Below are 19487 nucleotides of genomic sequence, written 5' to 3' on the forward strand. Positions count from 1 at the left end.
CTATTTTGCTAACGGTTAGGTTTAGGACTAAGGTGTGCATTGAGTTTAGGTTAAGGTTAGGGTTAGGCATGCACTGGTAATAGTTAGGTTTAGGGTTATTGTCAGGGTTAGAGCATAGAAAGGGTTGAAAATGACTGAAAATCAATGGAAGTCAATGGGAGTCAACAGATGGTCCTCACTACATGTAGCAAAACAAGATAGTGTGTGTGTGTGTGTGTGTGTGTGTGCATGTGTGTGTGTCCACACAACCACATGAATGCTAATAGGACCATGTAAATGTTAGATGACCATGAGTCTTCTGTTGTCTTCCTTACTTGATGTTTTAATCACCATAACAAGAAACCTGAGCTAAACATACACACGGATTTAACTTGGCACATTTAAAGTGACATTGAAGACTGCAGGTTAATGGCAGGAGCCTATGTTACTAACTCCTACAAGCTTATACTCAAGTGGTCACATTTGTATACAACTTGCATGTACAGACAGAGATTAATCTCGCCAATACTGCTCTGGCTCTGGGCTTCATTTGGGTGTAATTATGAGTGTGGTATTGTCACATTAGTCAGGATTAAGTAATGTGAAGCATTTTTCTCTTTGCGGATTTATACCTCTGTGAGGCCTGCACACTCCAGGTTCATCTTTTCAGGCACCAGTGTTTACTGGCTCATTAAAATGTCAAATCTCTTGGATATGCATCAAAAAGTATACAAAAAAAAATAACTTGTGAATATTATGTTGATGGATACATTGAATCTAAAATCTTTTTTTCTGCTTTGCTTCTATAGGCTTTAAAAAAAGCATAGGGAAACAGAGACATACAGGGGTTGGACAATGAAACTGAAACACCTGGTTTTAGACCACAATAATATTAATATGGTGTAGGGCCTCCTTTTGCGGCCAATACAGCCTCAATTTGTCAATTTAAGCCATTCTTCTTGCAGGATAGTGGCCAGGTCACTACGTGATAATGGTGGAGGAAAACGTTTCCTGACTCGCTCCTCCAAAACACCCCAAAGTGGCTCACTAATATTTAGATCTGGTGACTGTGCAGGCCATGGGAGATGTTCAACTTCACTTTCATGTTCATCAAACCAATCTTTCACCAGTCTTGCTGTGTGTATTGGTGCACCGCCTTCAGGATACAATGTTTGAACCATTGGATGCACATGGTCCTCAAGAATGGTTCGGTAGTCCTTGGCAGTGACACGCCCATCTAGCACAAGTATTGGGCCAAGGGAATGCCATGATATGGCAGCCCAAATCATCACTGATCCACCTCCATGCTTCACTCTGGGCATGCAACAGTCTGGGTGGTACGCTTCTTTGGGGCTTCTCCACACCGTAACTCTCCCGGATGTGGGGAAAACAGTAAAGGTGGACTCATCAGAGAACAATACATGTTTCACATTGTCCACAGCCCAAGATTTGCACTCCTTGCACCATTGAAACCGACGTTTGGCATTGGCATGAGTGACCAAAGGTTTGGCTATAGCAGCCCGGCCGTGTATATTGACCCTGTGGAGATCCCGACGGACAGTTCTGGTGGAAACAGGAGAGTTGAGGTGCACATTTAATTCTGCTGTGATTTGGGCAGCCGTGGTTTTATGTTTTTTGGATACAATCCGGGTTAGCACCCGAACATCCCTTTCAGACAGCTTCCTCTTGCATCCACAGTTAATCCTGTTGGATGTGGTTGGTCCTTCTTGGTGGTATGCTGACATTACCCTGGATACCGTGGCTCTTGATACATCACAAAGACTTGCTGTCTTGGTCACAGATGCGCCAGCAAGAGGTGCACCAACAATTTGTCCTCTTTTGAACTCTGGTATGTCACCCATAATGTTGTGTGCATTTCAATATTTTGAGCAAAACTGTGCTCTTACCCTGCTAATTGAACCTTCACACTCTGCTCTTACTGGTGCAATGTGCAATCAATGAAGACTGGCTACCAGGCTGGTCATATTTAGCCATAAAACCTCCCACACTAAAATGACAGGTGTTTCAGTTTCATTTTCCAACCCCTGTAAATATAAGTTGTTAAGCAAAGCTCTGTGCTATCATGTTGCAAAATAAAACATGTTAAAAACGAACATATTTGTCTAGTTATCAGAACAAGACAAAAACAAATATTAAGTGTTGGTTTCAATTAACTTGGGTTTAAAATTGTGCAAATAAAAGGCAGCACAGAGTTGAATAACCTCTCCTGATGTCACACTAGATGTAACTCTGTTTAAAAGTGGTGCTTGTTGGAGAACCTAGTGGCTTTTTAGTGTCTGTTGGTGCAGTTAATGGGTTTATTAAACTCTATCCGGTATTGTAGATTATGTGTATTGAATAGTGAAATTGCAGATTAACTGCAACTCCAACTACCCTCAGTTAGGCTTTCAAGATGGCTGCTCATCACATCAACAGTGAATAACATTTTCTATGACCATCAGTTCTTCATTATCTATGTAACATTTAGTCAGTAGTACACATACTACTTTTTAGTGTTTATAAGACGAGATGTTTTAACGCTGTTCCATGCCCAAAATACCATGTAGAACAGAGTTACTGTCATTGTCAGTGTTGTAATAGTGCCCATATGTCCGACTTTCAAACAGGCAGGAAACTGGAATGCTATCAACTCCAGATAAACCTGGACTGAATTATTCTACAATGATCTCTGATTGTATAAAACACAGTTTGGAATTGTGCAACCTATGGAGAAACCTAGTTTTCTCAAAAAAAAAAGGAAGATAAATAATCATATCTTAAATTTTTGGGAGCAGAAGGACGGGATTGCCATGGACATAAATCATAGCAGTGTCACCACAGCTGTGATTAGAGTAGTGAAAGGTTTTTGTTTATTGCTATGTTACAGATTCCCTGAAAGGCAAGTGAAAAATAAAATCTTTACAGACTCGTTTTCAAAGTCTGACCAAATTATGTTTTTCTCATGACTTTAGAAGTTGACTTGTTGTAATAAGTTGATTTTATGCTGAATAATGTTTCTTGTTTTTAACTTTTTAAATAAATGTCATTCTTACTCTAAAATGATTTTTTTTTTTTTGCTGTGCTGTCCATAAATGACTTAACCTGGTGACAAATAATACCAATGCTTAAAAGAGATTAGGTTTGAGTTCATAAAACATTTTTAACTTGCCTTTCAGGGCTGAACAAAATAAAAGAACCTAAGAAACATCTTATTTTTCTTCTCCACTAGCAGGTCAGGGCATCGGTCCCATCTAAACTAGCAATTACTGTAATATTTTCCAGAAATAAATCTCATACAAGTCCAGGTTGACAAATAGTTTGCATTCTCTTAGTAAATGTATCCGGGGTAAAATGTGGGCTTCTTAAAAAACAAATATTAAAAGAAGTGTTTTTAAACAGACCTTGAAAGGAATGAATCCACAATATCTGGCTCTCTGTTCTCTTAATGTGATTCAACTTCTGACTTGAACTGCTAAGCTGGAATATGCATTATTTAAAAGAAATCTCGACTAAAATTGAACATTTACAATGTTGTGGCCAACAAAGTACAAAAACTGTATTTATTTTAAAAGTTACAGGAACCTGATGCCTGTTGTAGGGGTCTTCAAGTATCAAAGGGTTAACCCTATCTATCACATCCAAGCACATTTTGAAGTCAAAGGAAACTTGTGTCTTTGAGTGTAGGAGGAAACCAGAGTACCCAGAGATTCCCCCACTGGCTTGGGGGAAATCATGAATGCCTCCTGCAATTCAAACCAAATCAGCACATGTTTAAGCTGGAGAACAAATGAGAAATTACTAAAATGTATCTCATCAAACATAAATAGCCTATTGCATGGGATTATTTTTACAACTAACAACTACAGAGAAAATGAGCAGTGATGACATAGAAACCAGACACTAGAACAGCACCTTTTCCAGCCATCGTTCATCCAGACAGATTATAAATGCTCAACAACCCTCTTAAACAACAGCATGTTGTTTCATGTAAAATGGAGACAAAAGGAGGCCAATTTCAGATGGTCACAGGAAATGTTGCTACAGTCATGGATCACAAAGGTGAAGCTGGAAATCTAGACAGGCAGCAGTTATGCACAGCTCTTCATGGTTTGCTTTAGCTGCTTTCTCCAATACATTCACATGAATAAATTCCAATATTTCAGAAATGTTTCCCTCCAAGAAACTATTAGCTGCATGAGTCTGCCTGTCGCACACAGACCAAATTAGACTGTTTCCAATCTATACAAAAGTCTGACCAGTGAAAGTCATTGCATAATGGCTGGCTTCATCAGTGTGTGACCTAAGCATCATTATTCACAACAATAAATGGAGCAAACAAGATACTGACAATAAGTCTGGACTTTGCTTCCCTGCCTGCTGAATGTTTAAAATACATTTTTATGTCAAAACATTTCCTTTTTTTATTTGTAAGTTCTTTATTTCCTTGTTTTCATTTCTTGTTGATAGTGTGAGCTGTAAGCTTTGTGAACTCATCCAAACTGACTCATTCATTGTGCCTAATTCTTTGTGTCTGAGCCGGATCTTGCTGCCAGTATTTCAAACCCTACAGTGGGCAGATGATTGCCTTGGTCGAGACTATTACACTAATCTATCTGCTGTGCTCTGCCAAGCCCTCAGCCCAAAGCAGCCATGTGTGAGTGTGTGTTTCCAATTTCTTTTCACAACAGAGAAAATGTCTGCTTGTGTGTTGCGAGGTATGCATAATGGTTTCTGTTTCCGTCTGAAGCAAACATTATATGTGAGTGTATATGCATCTAAGCATGCGTCAAATCCATTATAGCAATCATCCCCTTTCATGACAGCCCCATCTTCCAAGTGGCTGTCAATGCATCAGGCATTCTGCCAGCATTCATCATTGATGCAGCTTCATACTGTAGTAAACCAAAACCCTCACTCATCCCTGCGTGTAAGGCTTGCATTTGTGTCTTCACGGGTGCGGTAATCAACCTGCCTCACTGCAGCATGGGACAAAACCAGACTCTCAGTTTAGTCCTTCTCAGCTTTTTGTTTCAAGACAAATGAATGGCTCCATTCAGTGAACAGTGAACTATTTTGCCGGCTTCTTCTGTTTCGGGGTTTTTCACTTGATTAAACATGGGACAAAGCCTGCAGGCCACAAACACATTACTCCAGATGAGGAAAGAAAAAAACAAAAAAACATTCAAGTCAGTGATTCAACAAAACTAAGTTTTCTGGTTGAGCTGAAGCTGTGTGATAAGGCATCAGAGGTTCTAATACCTAAGCTGTGGTCTCTCACCCATAGCAGCACAGCCAAGTTAGAAGATGTCTGGCAAACCGGGTGGAAGCTCATGGAAATTCAGAGACATTTTATTAAATATTTCACCACCCTCAGGCTGGTTGCAAAGGAAAATATTTTTTAAGAAAGGAAGTTTTCACTTCTTGAACAAAATCGGGATAAAGCTGGATGTTACATGGGTTCCTTTAATGATGTATGTGGTGCACCTTTTTTATGATTATTTGATTATTTCAAACTAAACAAACCTTTCAGACTTTTAGTTTCAATGTCTAATGACCAATAGACATTTTTCCTTTTTTAAAAGTGTCTACAGTTTGCCTAAAAAAAAGGAATTATACAATCAAGCTTAAAGGAACTGAAATTCATTAGACTTTGAAAGAAAAGTTCTAAAATTACACCAAAAACAAAACAAACAAAAAAAATAAAAACTTATATGAAAGTCTATTCTATGACTCACTAGTTAAACAAAAACACCTAGCAGAAATTTCCTGACCGGAGCAAACCAGCCAGAACCTAAAGATTTAATATTTTCCCCATCAGTTAACAATACGTAATAAGTACAATAAGTAATCAACACATACAGACACATAAATGCATATACTGTATACATGCATGCGTGTTTTTAAGGTTGTTTGTTTTGTTTCTGTTTTTTCATTATCATTGTTATTCATTACTAATTGATTTATATTACTTTTTTCTTAATTTTAGTGCAATAAGGGAGTAGCACCTGAATTTCGCTGGGTATGACATGACAATGAAAGCTAATACTCTTATCTGTCTGTCCATCCGGCTGTTATTATCTATACTTCTAATATAAACAGTTAATGAGTGTGCTGGTCAGGAAGGCTGAAAGAAGTATTTTTAGTGCTGTTCTTCTGTGTTTCATATCGCTCTAAAAGTGAAATTTATTGATAGGTGTTGTTAGGTTAAAGCTTTACAGAATTCTGATCAGGTTTTATTGATAATAATTTTAATAATAAGTTTTTATTTAAACTATTCCTTTTTTAAACTTCCATAGACGTAGAAATACATGGGCTTCCTTTATCCACAGCTTGTTGAAGTTTGATCCAAAGCTGCTTATCCAGGTTGAGGTCAGGTCAATGTCAAACCTAAAGTCAATTTCAGTGACTTTATTGTGTATTTTATGACTTTACAAGATGACCTTTGAAATCACTGAGTTTTTGCCTAGGTTTAGCTGCCTGACAACTGGTCTGAGTCTGGTACTGCAGGATGCCCAGGTCCAGTGACTGTGAAGCAAGCCCAAATCCAAACGATTTCACCACTTAGCTTTACAGTTAGGATGAGATGTTTGTGCTGGTATGCAGTTTGGCTTTGTATGATGGCCAAAAATCTCAACTCTGATGTTTTCTGCTCAAAATTACCATATTTTTGAGGTCTTTTGGTTGATTTTGTAGACCTAAATGGGATAAATGAGCTGAAACTGCACACAGTCATTGACTTTAGCTGTGGAAGAGTTTATTAGAAACAGCAATACTTACAAATAGGAGCTTAAACAAAATCTGTGGCAAAACTGATCGCTAGTTGGTGTGCTGTGGAGCGGTGGGTTGCAGCCAGATGCTGAAGGTGTGAACTGCTGCGAATGAAATTATATAGTCATATATTTTTTGGTATCAGATGTCATTGGTGTGTGATACTGCCATTTTAATTTGGTGAGAAAGAGGTTGTCAAAAGGACTTCCTTCCAAATAAACCTTACTTGATGTTCTTCCTGTCGATGTGATGTAGCTTTTGTGTTATCTGGGCCAAAACACAATCTATGAATATTTTATTTTCTTACTATAGAAAGTTATTTAAAGATGCCCTATAATCCTTACTGGATGCATAAATAACAGCATTTTTAAGAATACTGCTGATGTCTTGCCTTCTTGTCATTGTGTTCACACAGATCAATTTTAGAGGAGTACATTGTTGGACTTTAATAGAGCTGCTTACAGTGATAATGAACAGTTAAATTCATTTTAGAGGAAGCTCCCAGCTCTATTTAATCTCATAATTCATATGATAGTAGTAAGACTATTCAAAGATTTACATATCAACAGTGACACAGTTTGAGTTACTGATTGTCTGACGTTTTATTTACTTAACTTTAGGATCAGTATGGACCAACTGTATTTTCTTGTAAGTTTCATGTTAAAAATTTAAAATTAAATCACAGATATAAAAAAAACTGTATTAGCAGATGAAAATCGTTTTACCTCAACATGAACTAGGAGCTTTTTTCATAACCTTATTACCTTTAATTCTTATTGTCTACTTTCTTTGACTAAATAAAAAAAAAAAGAAAACTTTCTCCAGTACTACTCCATTGGAAAAGAAACAAAAATTACACTCACATATTTTTAAAAGTAGCTTGTCCAATTTTGGGTGAAAAAACTGTATTCACTGCTTCTGCCACAGTGTAAGCTCTTCTAAATTAAATAGCCTCAAACATGAAGAAACTTTCTAGCTAATCCAAAGAAATCACTTTAACAATCTGTTATTGGTTTAAAAAACAAAAAACTCTTCCTTGCACTGTACCTTTTACATATGCTAAATTTAGCTTTATAAACACATCATAAAAACGCTTTTATAGAGAGTGAGTTTTACTATAACAATCCCATGAGCCATTTCACACAGTGACTTTTGAATCTAATTATCTTCAATTTAATTTCTCTAAACATGTAAGTAATTAAATAATTACACAAGATATTTATGCTAGAAGCAAATATAATCAGCCTAGTTTTCTAATAATTGATTTGTAAGCCCAAAGTCAGGAGGATTAATGCTTTCTCATCGCTTGCCCCATTACTGCTGACCTCATAGCTAATGCGGCTTACACAGCAGATGGCACAGTGCCACGCTAATAAGTCAGAGTTTCCCAGCTGGGCTGAAAACATCGCAGGAGATATCATCCCATCTTTGATTTAGCCTTCATAATCCCCCCTAATGGCAGAACTAATGGTTAACAAGCACCTACAGGTGAGCTCCAACTAACCCTTAACTACCCTGCTTCCCTCATTGGTCAGTTCAAACAGGTCAAACTTTTTACCTAATGCCAACACCATTAACATCAATTAATTTAGCAAAAACTAGAAAAGAAATTTAGATAATGATGTGTTTAATACAGTGACATAACAAAGTACTTTTATTGACATCCATAGCTATTAATTTAAGATGTTTGCATAATCTCAAACATTTTACCATTCCTACTATATTTATATATATATATTTTCTTGACGTATAAAGAAAAGACGCAACAAACAGAAAAACAGTTTAATGCGACTCTTATTAAATTGTTATTTTTAAAGGGAAGACAAAAAAGAAAACATGATTATCTTTTGAGCTTTTCACTGACATTGGTATACTTAAGCCTATGTTGGTCACAAGCTCCCAGAAAGCTACTGTACAGAAAAAGACAACATGTACTGTGTTGTTATGTTGTGTAAAATAAAAACAGCTAAAACTAAATGTAATGTTTTTCATCTGCGCTAATTTAATCTGTTTAGATTTTGGTATCATACTATTAGTCCATTTGTCCAGTTTATATATATATATATATATATATATATATACATATATATATATATATATATATATATATATATACACACACACACACACTTGTAAAATATTTTTGTGAAAATGTTTTTGAAACAGATCTATTGACAGAAATTAAGAGGAAAAGAGTCACTGCTTGGTAAGGAAAATTAGAAGCATTATGTTTTTATAGTTTTATCCCCAAAGGGGTATAAATCCTTTAAGCTGAATTAACATTATATCTTAGAACTAGCAATTTTTTAAATTTCCAATATTATAAAATATAAATGACAGCCGCACTTTACATTGTTTGTTAATGCATTTAAATATTTCCAAAAGGATTTTGTAACACAAAAAGCGCCTTGCGGGCCACTTCCTTTAAAACAGCAAGGCACTACCATATAAGGATGAAGCCTCTGGAAGCCTTTCATTCTGACTGTAAACAGAAATGGATTGTTTTCTTGACAAAAAGGATCTTTGTACAGGGAATATGTTTAATGGACCTGTAGCCACTTACAGGCAACACGCAAGAGGGGCAAAGTGAAAAGACAGATTTATCCTCACCCATCTCTGATAGAAAAATGTTTTACACCAGGATCATTTAACCCTTTACTGTCTGAATTTATTTAAAGCTGTAAAAAAATGAATTTGTATTGTTGTTGTCAAAGATTTAAAATAAGTTGAAATTGGTATGGCATATAGACTGTATTTGTATAGAGATTTTCCTGTCATACCAACTACTTAAAGCTCTGTAAACTAAAGCCACATTCACCCAATCACACTCACAAACGCACTCACCAATACATAGATTGGTTGGCAATTTGAGGGGAAGTGCCTGGCCTAGGGACATGTGGTAGGAGGCTTTCAATATGATCCTTGGTATGTGTGGAAATTGTTTCAACAGGCATCACTCCGCCTTGTGGTGGTTTGAAGTGAATTCAGGTAAGTATTCTGTAAGGGGTTAACATTTAGAAACTTTAATTTAGGGAAGGAACAAGCCTTGGCAACTACGGAAAGGTCAAGCAGGAGGAGAGTCAACAGCCAGACCACTGAGTGTGGGTGTTATAATAGCTGAAGTGTAACTTGTAATAAAATGTTTTCTTTCACCATGTTTTTAAGTACAAGAAAAGTCGCTCAATGGATCCTTTTAAATAAATCAAGAAACTCTCCTTTTAGAACTACCTACTTTATGTTAAGCCATTATAACTAGTTGTAGCAGCATCATTTATCTCCATATTTGAGACAAAATGAGGGAGAGAACATTTGACTGCAGATGCTATTGGAGCATTTTAAGTTCCCTTCCATCAATGGCATACATAGCATTATTTTCAAGTGGGTTTTTAAGGACAAACAACAAGTTTTGTTAGGGAAACTTATTAGATGCGAACCGGTAGAGTATGACTGTGATTGATGTCGTCCTAAGAATCATGTTTGGACGGCATTCCAACACTGTAGTGAATTACAAGCACTGGACTGGCCTCACTATAGAGAACCTTTAAATCACTCAGTAGGGTGTTGGTTTGTTGGGTCTCTAAACCACTGCTCTCTGATTACTTCATTGTCACTCTGGTTATTTTTAAACAGCTGTGAGATGGATTGAGCCAGAAGTATCAAGCTTGGTTTAACTACTGGAAAGTATGTCGGCATGTCTTGTAGTTGTTTTTTGGATGGTTCTAAAATTGTTTAAGTAAAACTTTAAATGTAAAACACGATTATTAAAAGGAGTAGAAATTGATAAATATTGATTGATTTATACATAAAAAATATTTTATGCATGGACAAGCAGGTATAGATGATGGATGGATGGATGGATGGATGGATGGATGGATGGATGGAATGTTTATGTCCAACCAAAGCTAACAATTACATTCCCATTCTTCAAAACATGGACTTAAGCAATAAATGCACATTTTTTAATATGAAGAAATGTTGTGCCTTTGGTCACATGATTAATGCACATCACTACCCACAAAGGTTGCTCACCTAGAGTGTCTTCCAAAAGCAGGTGAGATATAACTTAAATTAACTATGATGGATGTAAATTCAGAAAACATGTGGCAGCGAGGCAACTTTTAATCTATTGGTTTTCAAATCAAGAGGGAAAGTGGGTCTAAATTTAGATTGGTCTCATTAATACGGTGTGCTGCAGCACAGATGCCAGAATACCAAACTACTAAAGCTTTCCCAGATAGTGGGAGGTGTTTCTTCATCAGCTGCTGAACTCCATCTGCCGAGCTCAGCACCAACACAGTTTAGCTACCTGATCTTTCTGTGATGCAGTGGTCTTTCATTTATTACCTCTGCAAACTGTCGCACCTTTACATTTACCTAATTGCTGCACATTTTTTGGGTACTTCTTCCTGTAAATTATATTAGAAACCTTAAATAAAATATATTTCTTGTTTGCCTATAGACTTACATTGTTTGTGAACCTTTTTTTGACTGACTAAAGAAGCATATGAATTTTTCTTTCTATTCATTTCTTTGTTCTGTGATACCACAACCATTTCATCCTTGCTGTGGGATCTTTCGTTTTTGCTCCTAGTCTGCATTTAAAACCTGCAAACTAGCTGTAAAAATAATGCTGAGTTGTTAGGTCTGCTATATGCTTATTGTACAATAAAATAAAAATTAGAACATTGCAAAATAATAAATGGGGGATGATTTTTCATGCTTTAAGCATTGTTGGATTGGGTGTTATATCTGGGCCCCAGGGACCACTGGCAGGGATAAACACCATAAAACAAAACAATCACACAATTTCCCTTTTGTGTAACTTTTTCTTTCATTTTTTGTTTTACTTAGCAAATGGAAACCAGCTGCTGTGGCTTGACGGTTCTGCTTGAGTGGAAAACCGCCACACAAGGAACATTTCGGGGAAAAACAAAGACTCAACAATCACAACAGATGAAAACGAAGATAGAGGGTGGCGAAGGAAATCTGTGACATTACTCTGCAGGAAATTAGAGGAAATCAAAGTTGAGATGATTGCCTCTGGAAAAATTTGCAACCTTGGATTTGTGTATTTTTGTTTCAAATCCAAAAGAGTGTGATGGGCTATCAGCTATTGGTATAAACACAAAAAGCAAATGTTTTCAGAGAAAATATGCCATCATATTACCTTAGAACTTGTCCACATTAACAGAATATTTAACAAAAACTACATTTCTGCTGCTTGTGGATTTCCTGTTAACATGTGTTCACATCTGTTTAAAAATATGCGGACAAAAGGTGTTTACAGCCTAAAACACTCATTTAAGATTAAAAAAGGACGTCAAAAGAACATGACAAAGATCCAACTTTTAATGAGCAAGAGTTGGTTTTCTCTGTAATTTACGGTGCCTGACAAAAGTATTCATTCTGCTTGAACTTTTTCACATTTTCTAATGTTACACTAACAAACTTTACAAACATGTATTTTAATAGAATTTTATGTGATTGACCAAAACAAAGGACCACCTGACCCTGATGAAAACAGCATTCCCACAGCATGATGCTGACATCACCTTGTGGGGATGGGGATGGTGTGTTGTGTGTAGGTGGCCTCATCTAAGTAAAGCACTTTCTACCACATATTTGCTGGGTTTTCTACATGGCTTGTGGCTTTCTTAGCTCCTTAAAGTTGGTATTCTTCAACTAATTGTGTAATTCTGTCTAAATTCATCTGAATGTTCTAAATGTGGGGATAGATATATATAGGGATAAATGGTATAAACATGTGATCCTTATTTTAAGCATTATGAAAGGTTGAAACATGTCACATACATTTTTGCATTTATATAGAGCAGATTAATCCATTTCTCACCTAAATGTAATCAAACAGTTGTGAAATATCATAATGCCCCTAATTACCTAATGTCATAATTTACATGCTGATGAAATAAAGTCAGACATCTTCTATTATAGCTGTAAAGCTGAAAATTAGTTGAAAGGTATTATCTCAAACAAAAGGGCAAAGTGTCATGAGAACAGCTGGGACATCATCCTTTCGTTTTTCATTGGAACAGCCATTGGTACCACTGGTCCTGGTAGCACTGATCGGACTTGCCACACCGGTTTAAGGACACTGCTAGTTTATTAGTGCTGTAAAGATGGACATGCTATAGGCTATTACCCTGAGCTTCTGAGCAGATTAACTCTCCTTTTAATGGCAATTTAATGAGCAAAACTTTAATGAGGAAAACTCTTTGAGCAAAACCCTGCTTCCCAGTGAGTTCATGGAGCACTGTTCTGAAGCCGACCCTGACTCTTCTGAGGACGGAGGGCTGGATGATGTCGTCATGTTTCAATGAACAATTAACTATTACAAACAATGTATCAAAGCTATTTTGCAGATCAGAGGTCCAGAGGGTTTGCATAACCAGGACAGTATTCTTGTAAGACTTTGAGCAAACGTATTGAATTCATAGTTAGATGAGAACATATTGAACTCCTCCTCCCACTCATAGCAGAATTATGGTGAGGAGGTAGAGAGCGGAGAGGAAAAATGTCAATGTGTAGCAAATCAATAAACTCTCACTGAACCTGAAAAATAAATGCCTTGTTGGCAACAACAGGGCCATATTTCCTTCATCTATCAGTCTCTTTCCCTCTGTGTTTCAGCACTTGCCCTCTTATATTCCAATTTACTGTTTTTCCTCTGTGGCAGTTTTCCTGTTCTGTCCCTCTTCTCTGTGTTTGTGTAGTGAAATAGAGAGTAATCAATACGATGATTGTTTGTGGTTTACCCTTGTTCTTCAACCTCAAAAATGGGTGGTTTAATTTTAATATTGTAGAGATATGAGAATTTATATTAGGTTATATTTATGTATAAAAACATCCATCACAGGTCAACACACAAACAACCAAGCACACACTCATACACCTAAGGGCAATTTAGAGTTACCAATTAACCTAACAGGCATGTCTTTGGACTGTGGGAGGAAGCCAGAGTACCCGGTGAGAACCCACACATGCACGGGGAGAACATGCAAACTCCATGCAGAAAGACCCCAGGTCGGGAATTGAACCCAGGACCTTCTTGCTGCAAGGCAACAGTGCTACCAACTGCGCCACCATGCAGCCTCTAAATAAAACAATGAACCAATAAATTATAAATATATATTTATTCTCAAATTCAGTTGAAACAGCATTCTTATATTTGTTCCTAGTTACTTATAGCATAAATAATTAGCCTGGTAGTAATCACAGCTATACCAATGAACATTTACTTAACTACAGACAAGTTCTGTCCAAACAGCAGGAGAATGAAAGCACAAGCAACCAAGCTTGCTAGAACTTTACAGATTAGCTGGTGAACTGAAGCAGTTCTGCAGCTAAATCATAAAGCACCCCTCTTGGTGCTCGTTCTGTATTTTTTTAAATCTCACTCGGCATGGAGCGCTAAACAACCTCATCTCATTAGATAGTTGTAGAAAATCAGATTCCACTGTCCTTTCAAAGCGTAATGTGTACATTGTCAGAGGAGAGGCTGTTCCAACACAAATGATAATACCACCAGCTGCAGGAAAAAAAACAGAAAAAACAAAATCTATCCTAAGGTTAAAAACACATGCATTAAAAAATAAAGGTTTCATTCAGTCAAATGTATTAAAGGTTATCAATTAACCGCAGTTCATCTTAAAAGCTTTCTAAACTTGCAGAATAACATCAATCACATCAAAAAGGTACTTACACATGCATACACAAGCATTCTTTTTTGTTTATCAAGACAACATAATAAGGCCAAAAAGCTTTCGATCCTACAGGTTTCCAGAGCCAAAGCCAAAATCTAAATTCCCAAAACAAATTGCCAACTCATTTGAGGTCCAAGACAATAACAGAGAAAGAGACAGGAGGAGGCGGCTCTCCTAATATAAGAGACAATATCTTTACCAACAGACAGCTATAAATCCCATTGGCACCATCTCCATAAAGCATTCTCTAAAAAGGGGCTAGGAGCTGATGAATTATGAGCACAGATTAAAAATAACATGCATGGCAGATAATAGCTGTCGATTCATCAGTAAATGATTTCTGCTTGTTAACTGGATGGTGCTCAGCATTATCAGCTTGCAGTATCGGATTTGGTCTTTGGTTAATATCTCCCTTACGTCACATCATTATTTTGACCCAGACAGTCAAACATTTGCTTCTTCTTGCTGATGATGCATACAGAAAACACGTGTGCCCATGGTTCAGCCTTGAGATGGAAAGCAGATCATTTCTGGACCATTTCTGGCTCTTTGTGCTTGGTAATCTCCACTCCCCATTTTACCCGAGTAAATATTTAACTCAAGTAATCATTTTCCTATGAGACTGATTCAGTCTCTTTTCATTTCTTTGCATTCTTCCGAAACTTTGAATTCTAAAATTTGTCTCTTTGTATTAGATGTTATAGTGTGCTTTTATTGACTCTTAGTAGATTTTGGAACAAAAAAGGAAATTTGTTTTGGTTGATTGTTTCTTTGTTATAACGTTTCTTCTTTATAATGTAATTGATTTTTGGAAAGCCTGTTTATTTCCCTTTAAATGGTGGCACATCTGTAAGGACAATATGTTTGTGTGGTGGAACAGCAGTGTTGAGTATCTGGGTTGTGCACCTAACGGATCATGTTTTAGCACATTTAAAACTCATCCTTTCTATTTTCTGTTTTTCAGGGTCTTTATTTCTTGTGATCACACTTTCCAGCAAGTGCACTGAAATCACATCTAATCTAATGTAATCTAATCCACATTGCTCAGACATTGGTAATTCTCTACCACTGCTCGGCCATATCATGGGTCAGTTTCCACTGTGTAAAGCTTCTTGCTCTCCTTCTCCCAGAATGAGAGAACATCACACCAGTCCTACCTGTAAACCAATGAGTCATCCTGGCTTCCGTTGTACTGTATCTGGAACATCCTGATGCCGGGTATATTCCTCTGGAAGTTGAACTTGATCAGGGCGGTCGACGATGTGGCCTCAGCTGTCACCACCCTCTTATCAACCCCGCCCTTCACGTCACCCGTCACATTGCTGCCATTTGCGCCACCTCGAGTTGACGTGGAAATGTCTGATGAACCCGGATCTGGTTCTTGGATGTTGTTTGTGTTGTTGGAGATGTGAGGCAGTTTTATTATAAGCAGGTCCACAGTTTGGTGGGCTTCACCGGCAGGGTTGGACGAGATGCAGGTGAAGGTGCCCATGTCTTTCACAGTGCTGATGAGGATGTCCAGAGTCCCATTGCTGTACACCAAGGTTCTGGAGGAGTTAGACATCAATTTACCTTCAGGAGACATCCAATGAATGGCTGGCTCTGGATCACCTCTTGCCTTACACCTTTAATGACAGAAAACCAGAGCAAATGACCTTATAAGAAAAGAAGCAGAATGAGGTTGAAAAGAAAAGCGGTGTGGGATATTTTCTGGAACGCATCACATTTTCCCTGAAACTTTCCCTGATTGAGAAAACAGTAATAATCTTCTACTCTGTCAGAAGAGAAATATAGTTTTGAAACACTTTAGAAATAACTTGTTTTTCAGAGGTTACTTGGATGAAGGTAATCCATATTGTCGGATGAGCAATTAAACAAGCAGGTATTTACATGCTCTAAACCTACGTATCAAATTTTAAATGTTAGCATCCTTTTTGACATGAAAACAAAAAGCTAGTTCAAGATATCAAGTCTTAATCAGGTAATAACCACAGTTAGGCCTAAAATTATTCATACCCTTTGGGCCACTCACCAACTTCAATATGCTATATATCGATTCTGTACTTTAAGCCTCACACCATGGGAATGTTCCCATGATTACAGCTCAATAAACAAAATGTGGAAAACCTGAATGCCTGTTGAGAAAAACAAAGTTTCAGGCTTATTATCACATTAATAAAGAGAGTCCTTATACCTATAATTAGAAATAAAAAACAGTGAGACAGTTATATTTTTCTGATATTATCTGAGTTAACTCTAATAGGCCACAACTTTATATAGTGCTGCCAGGCCGACAAACGTCTCACCACCTGTACTTCATGAACTCTAATAGAGCAAACATCTGTTAACCTGTTTATGTCTCCCCCATAAATATCACAGCATCTAAAAGTGTTTAACCACTGAAATTATGTATCTTTCACAGACAAAGTTCATAACCTGGAATCCACAACTTGCTTTCTTGATTTATTGGCCTGCAGGTTTTTAAAAAACAGTATACTTACAAATACTTACAATCAGGTAATTTTCCACAGGCCCATAAAATTGCAGTGACCAAGCCACTTTAAAAGAAAACAAATATAGATGCAACAGTTTATCCAAAACAGATATCCAATCCAACATTTTTGGCAAAAATCATTGAAAGGCAGTTTATGAACAAATTAACCCCTTTATGATGAAAACTAATCTTTTCTGTGGTTTCTAGTTATGCTTTAGACCAGTTGTTCCTAACCCTGGTCCTCAGGGCCCAGTGTCCTCCATCTTTTAGGTGTTTCCCTGCTGCCACACACCTGACTTAAATGCATGGGTGATTAACAGACTTCTGCAGCACTTGATGTCATGCAGGAGGTAGTGCTATTATTTGAATCAGGTGTGCTGGAGCAGAGGCACATCTAATACATTTAGGACAGTGGGCCCTGAGAACCAGGGTTTAGAAACCCTGCTTTAGACCAGACCACAGCACTAAGACATTATTTAAATTCAATTCAGTTTTATTTATATAGCGCCAATTCACAACACATGTCGTCTCAAGGCACTTCACAGCAGTCAGGTTCATACATTCCAATTAATACTAACCATTGAACAGTTCAGTCAGATTCAGTTATTTATTCAAATTGGATAAAACGTTTTTCTATCTAAGGAAACCCAGCAGATTGCACCCAGTCAGTGACTTGCAGCATTCACTCCTCCTGGATGAACATGTAGAGACAGTGGACAGTCACTGGCATTGACTTTGCAGCAATCCCTCATACTGAGCATGCATGTAGCGACAGTGGAGAGGAAAAACTCCCTTTTAACAGGAAGAAACCTCCAGCAGAACCAGAACCAGGCTCAGTGTGAGCGGCCATCTGCCACGACCGACTGGGGGTTTGAGAAAACAGAGCAGAGACACAAAGAGAACAAAGAAGCACTGATCCAGGAGTACTTTCTATGGGAAAGAAAAGTAAATGTTAATGGATGTAGTTCCTTTAGTTGTTTCACCTAGAAAGAAAGAACAGATAAACTCTGAGCCAGTTTTCAAGGTTAGAGTCTGAAAGAGAGCACATAGAGTTAGTCACAGTAGAAGCTCAGTCAATTTCCATGTCTAGGAGAGAGAAAGGGTTAAACACTAAAAGACAGGCCCAAGTGGATCATCTGTAGAAGGTGAGCATTAAGTTGTTGCCAGCAGAAGCTCGGACGATTCCCCTCTCCAGGAAGGTGTCACAGGTAGACACAGAGCCAGGCCAGGTGTAGCTTCTAGGAAGAGAATAGAGAGAGAACATAAAGTTAAAAGCCGAAATAACAGCAAATAATGCAAAATTGGAGGGTAGTGTGAGAATGTAGTGAAGAGGGTGAAAGTGGTTGTTATGTCCTCCAGCAGCCTAAGCCTATAGCAGCATAACTACAGAGATAGTTTCAGTTCAGATTATTTAGTTAAATGGCGCTTATTTACAACAATGTCGTCTCAAGGAACCCCACAAAGGGTCCCACTGATGGTCATTGTTATACTAAAAACCACAAGGATTCGGATTCCTCTCTCTGTCAGACTGATTATAACCATTGGAAAAGAGAAGGGGCCATACAGGTACTTTACTGGTACATCTTAGCACTGATGGGTCTCCAACTTCTTTCTTTGTATTACTCAAACTCAGTGCTACTGAGTGACTTATGTTTGACTGGGGAATAGGTGGGATAGTCTATACAATGTTCACATCTTATTAAGTAGACAGGAAAGACTATGTGTCATTTGGTAAATGTACGTCTAGGCAAGAAAAGTCAGTTATAGGTTTTTTAAGCTCCATTCTTGGTCCACTTTTAAGTAACATCTAAATAATCCCCATAGCTCAGATTTTAAATTACTACAGCGTTCCCTACCATATGTATGCTAACAACACATAACTGTTTAACACTGTCTCACCACAGGACCACAGCCTAGTACATTCAGTGTGTCCATAATATTAATTAGCACATGGGACAGAATTATTACCAGCTTAACACAGATAGGACAAAAATCATAGTTTCTTCAAGGAGAGAGATCAGCATTCATCCAGACTGAATGAGGCTAAAGACCATTGCAAAAACCCCTGGAGTTGTTTTGAAATCTGACCTACATCTCAGCAATCATACAAAGTCTCCTAAAATTAGTTTAGTACCATCTTAAAAAATTGCCAGGGTAAAGGGTTTCCTCTCAAACCAAGACACAGAAAAACGTGTCTGTTAAGTTATGCAACAGTGTCTTGACTAGTCTCTGTAAAAAATATAAAAAATAAAAAATCAGGCAGCGGCAGCTCCTTCAAAAATGCTGTTGCAACACAAGGAAAATGCATCATACCACACCAGTTGAAATATCAATACACTGGCTCCTGTTTGTGAGATGGATTTTAAAATTTTGCTTTTGGCCAATAAAGCATAAATCGGTCTTTAGCAGAAATATATTTCAAGGTAACGCGTCAAGTACGAACTATGGAGACCAAGTCTTCAGAGATCTGATAACTCAGCTTTCCAAGGACCAGAAGTAAATAAGATGAGGTAGTATTTTTAAAG

General features: G+C 37.5%; 1 protein-coding gene across 3 annotated transcripts in view; it reads right to left on the bottom strand.

The window, feature by feature from the left end:
* The window catches only part of lrfn5a (leucine rich repeat and fibronectin type III domain containing 5a), a 186510-nt gene that overhangs the window by 11560 nt on the left and 155463 nt on the right, over positions 1-19487 (bottom strand). For all 3 annotated transcript variants that reach the window (XM_047345797.1, XM_047345795.1, XM_047345796.1), the window contains one exon: positions 15626-16093. In XM_047345797.1, coding sequence (XP_047201753.1) covers positions 15626-16093 — 468 coding nt within the window. The remainder of the gene's footprint in view (positions 1-15625; positions 16094-19487) is intronic.

This window comes from Girardinichthys multiradiatus, chromosome 19 (assembly GCF_021462225.1).
Source record: "Girardinichthys multiradiatus isolate DD_20200921_A chromosome 19, DD_fGirMul_XY1, whole genome shotgun sequence".
In the NCBI taxonomy this organism is placed as follows: Eukaryota; Metazoa; Chordata; class Actinopteri; order Cyprinodontiformes; family Goodeidae; genus Girardinichthys; species Girardinichthys multiradiatus.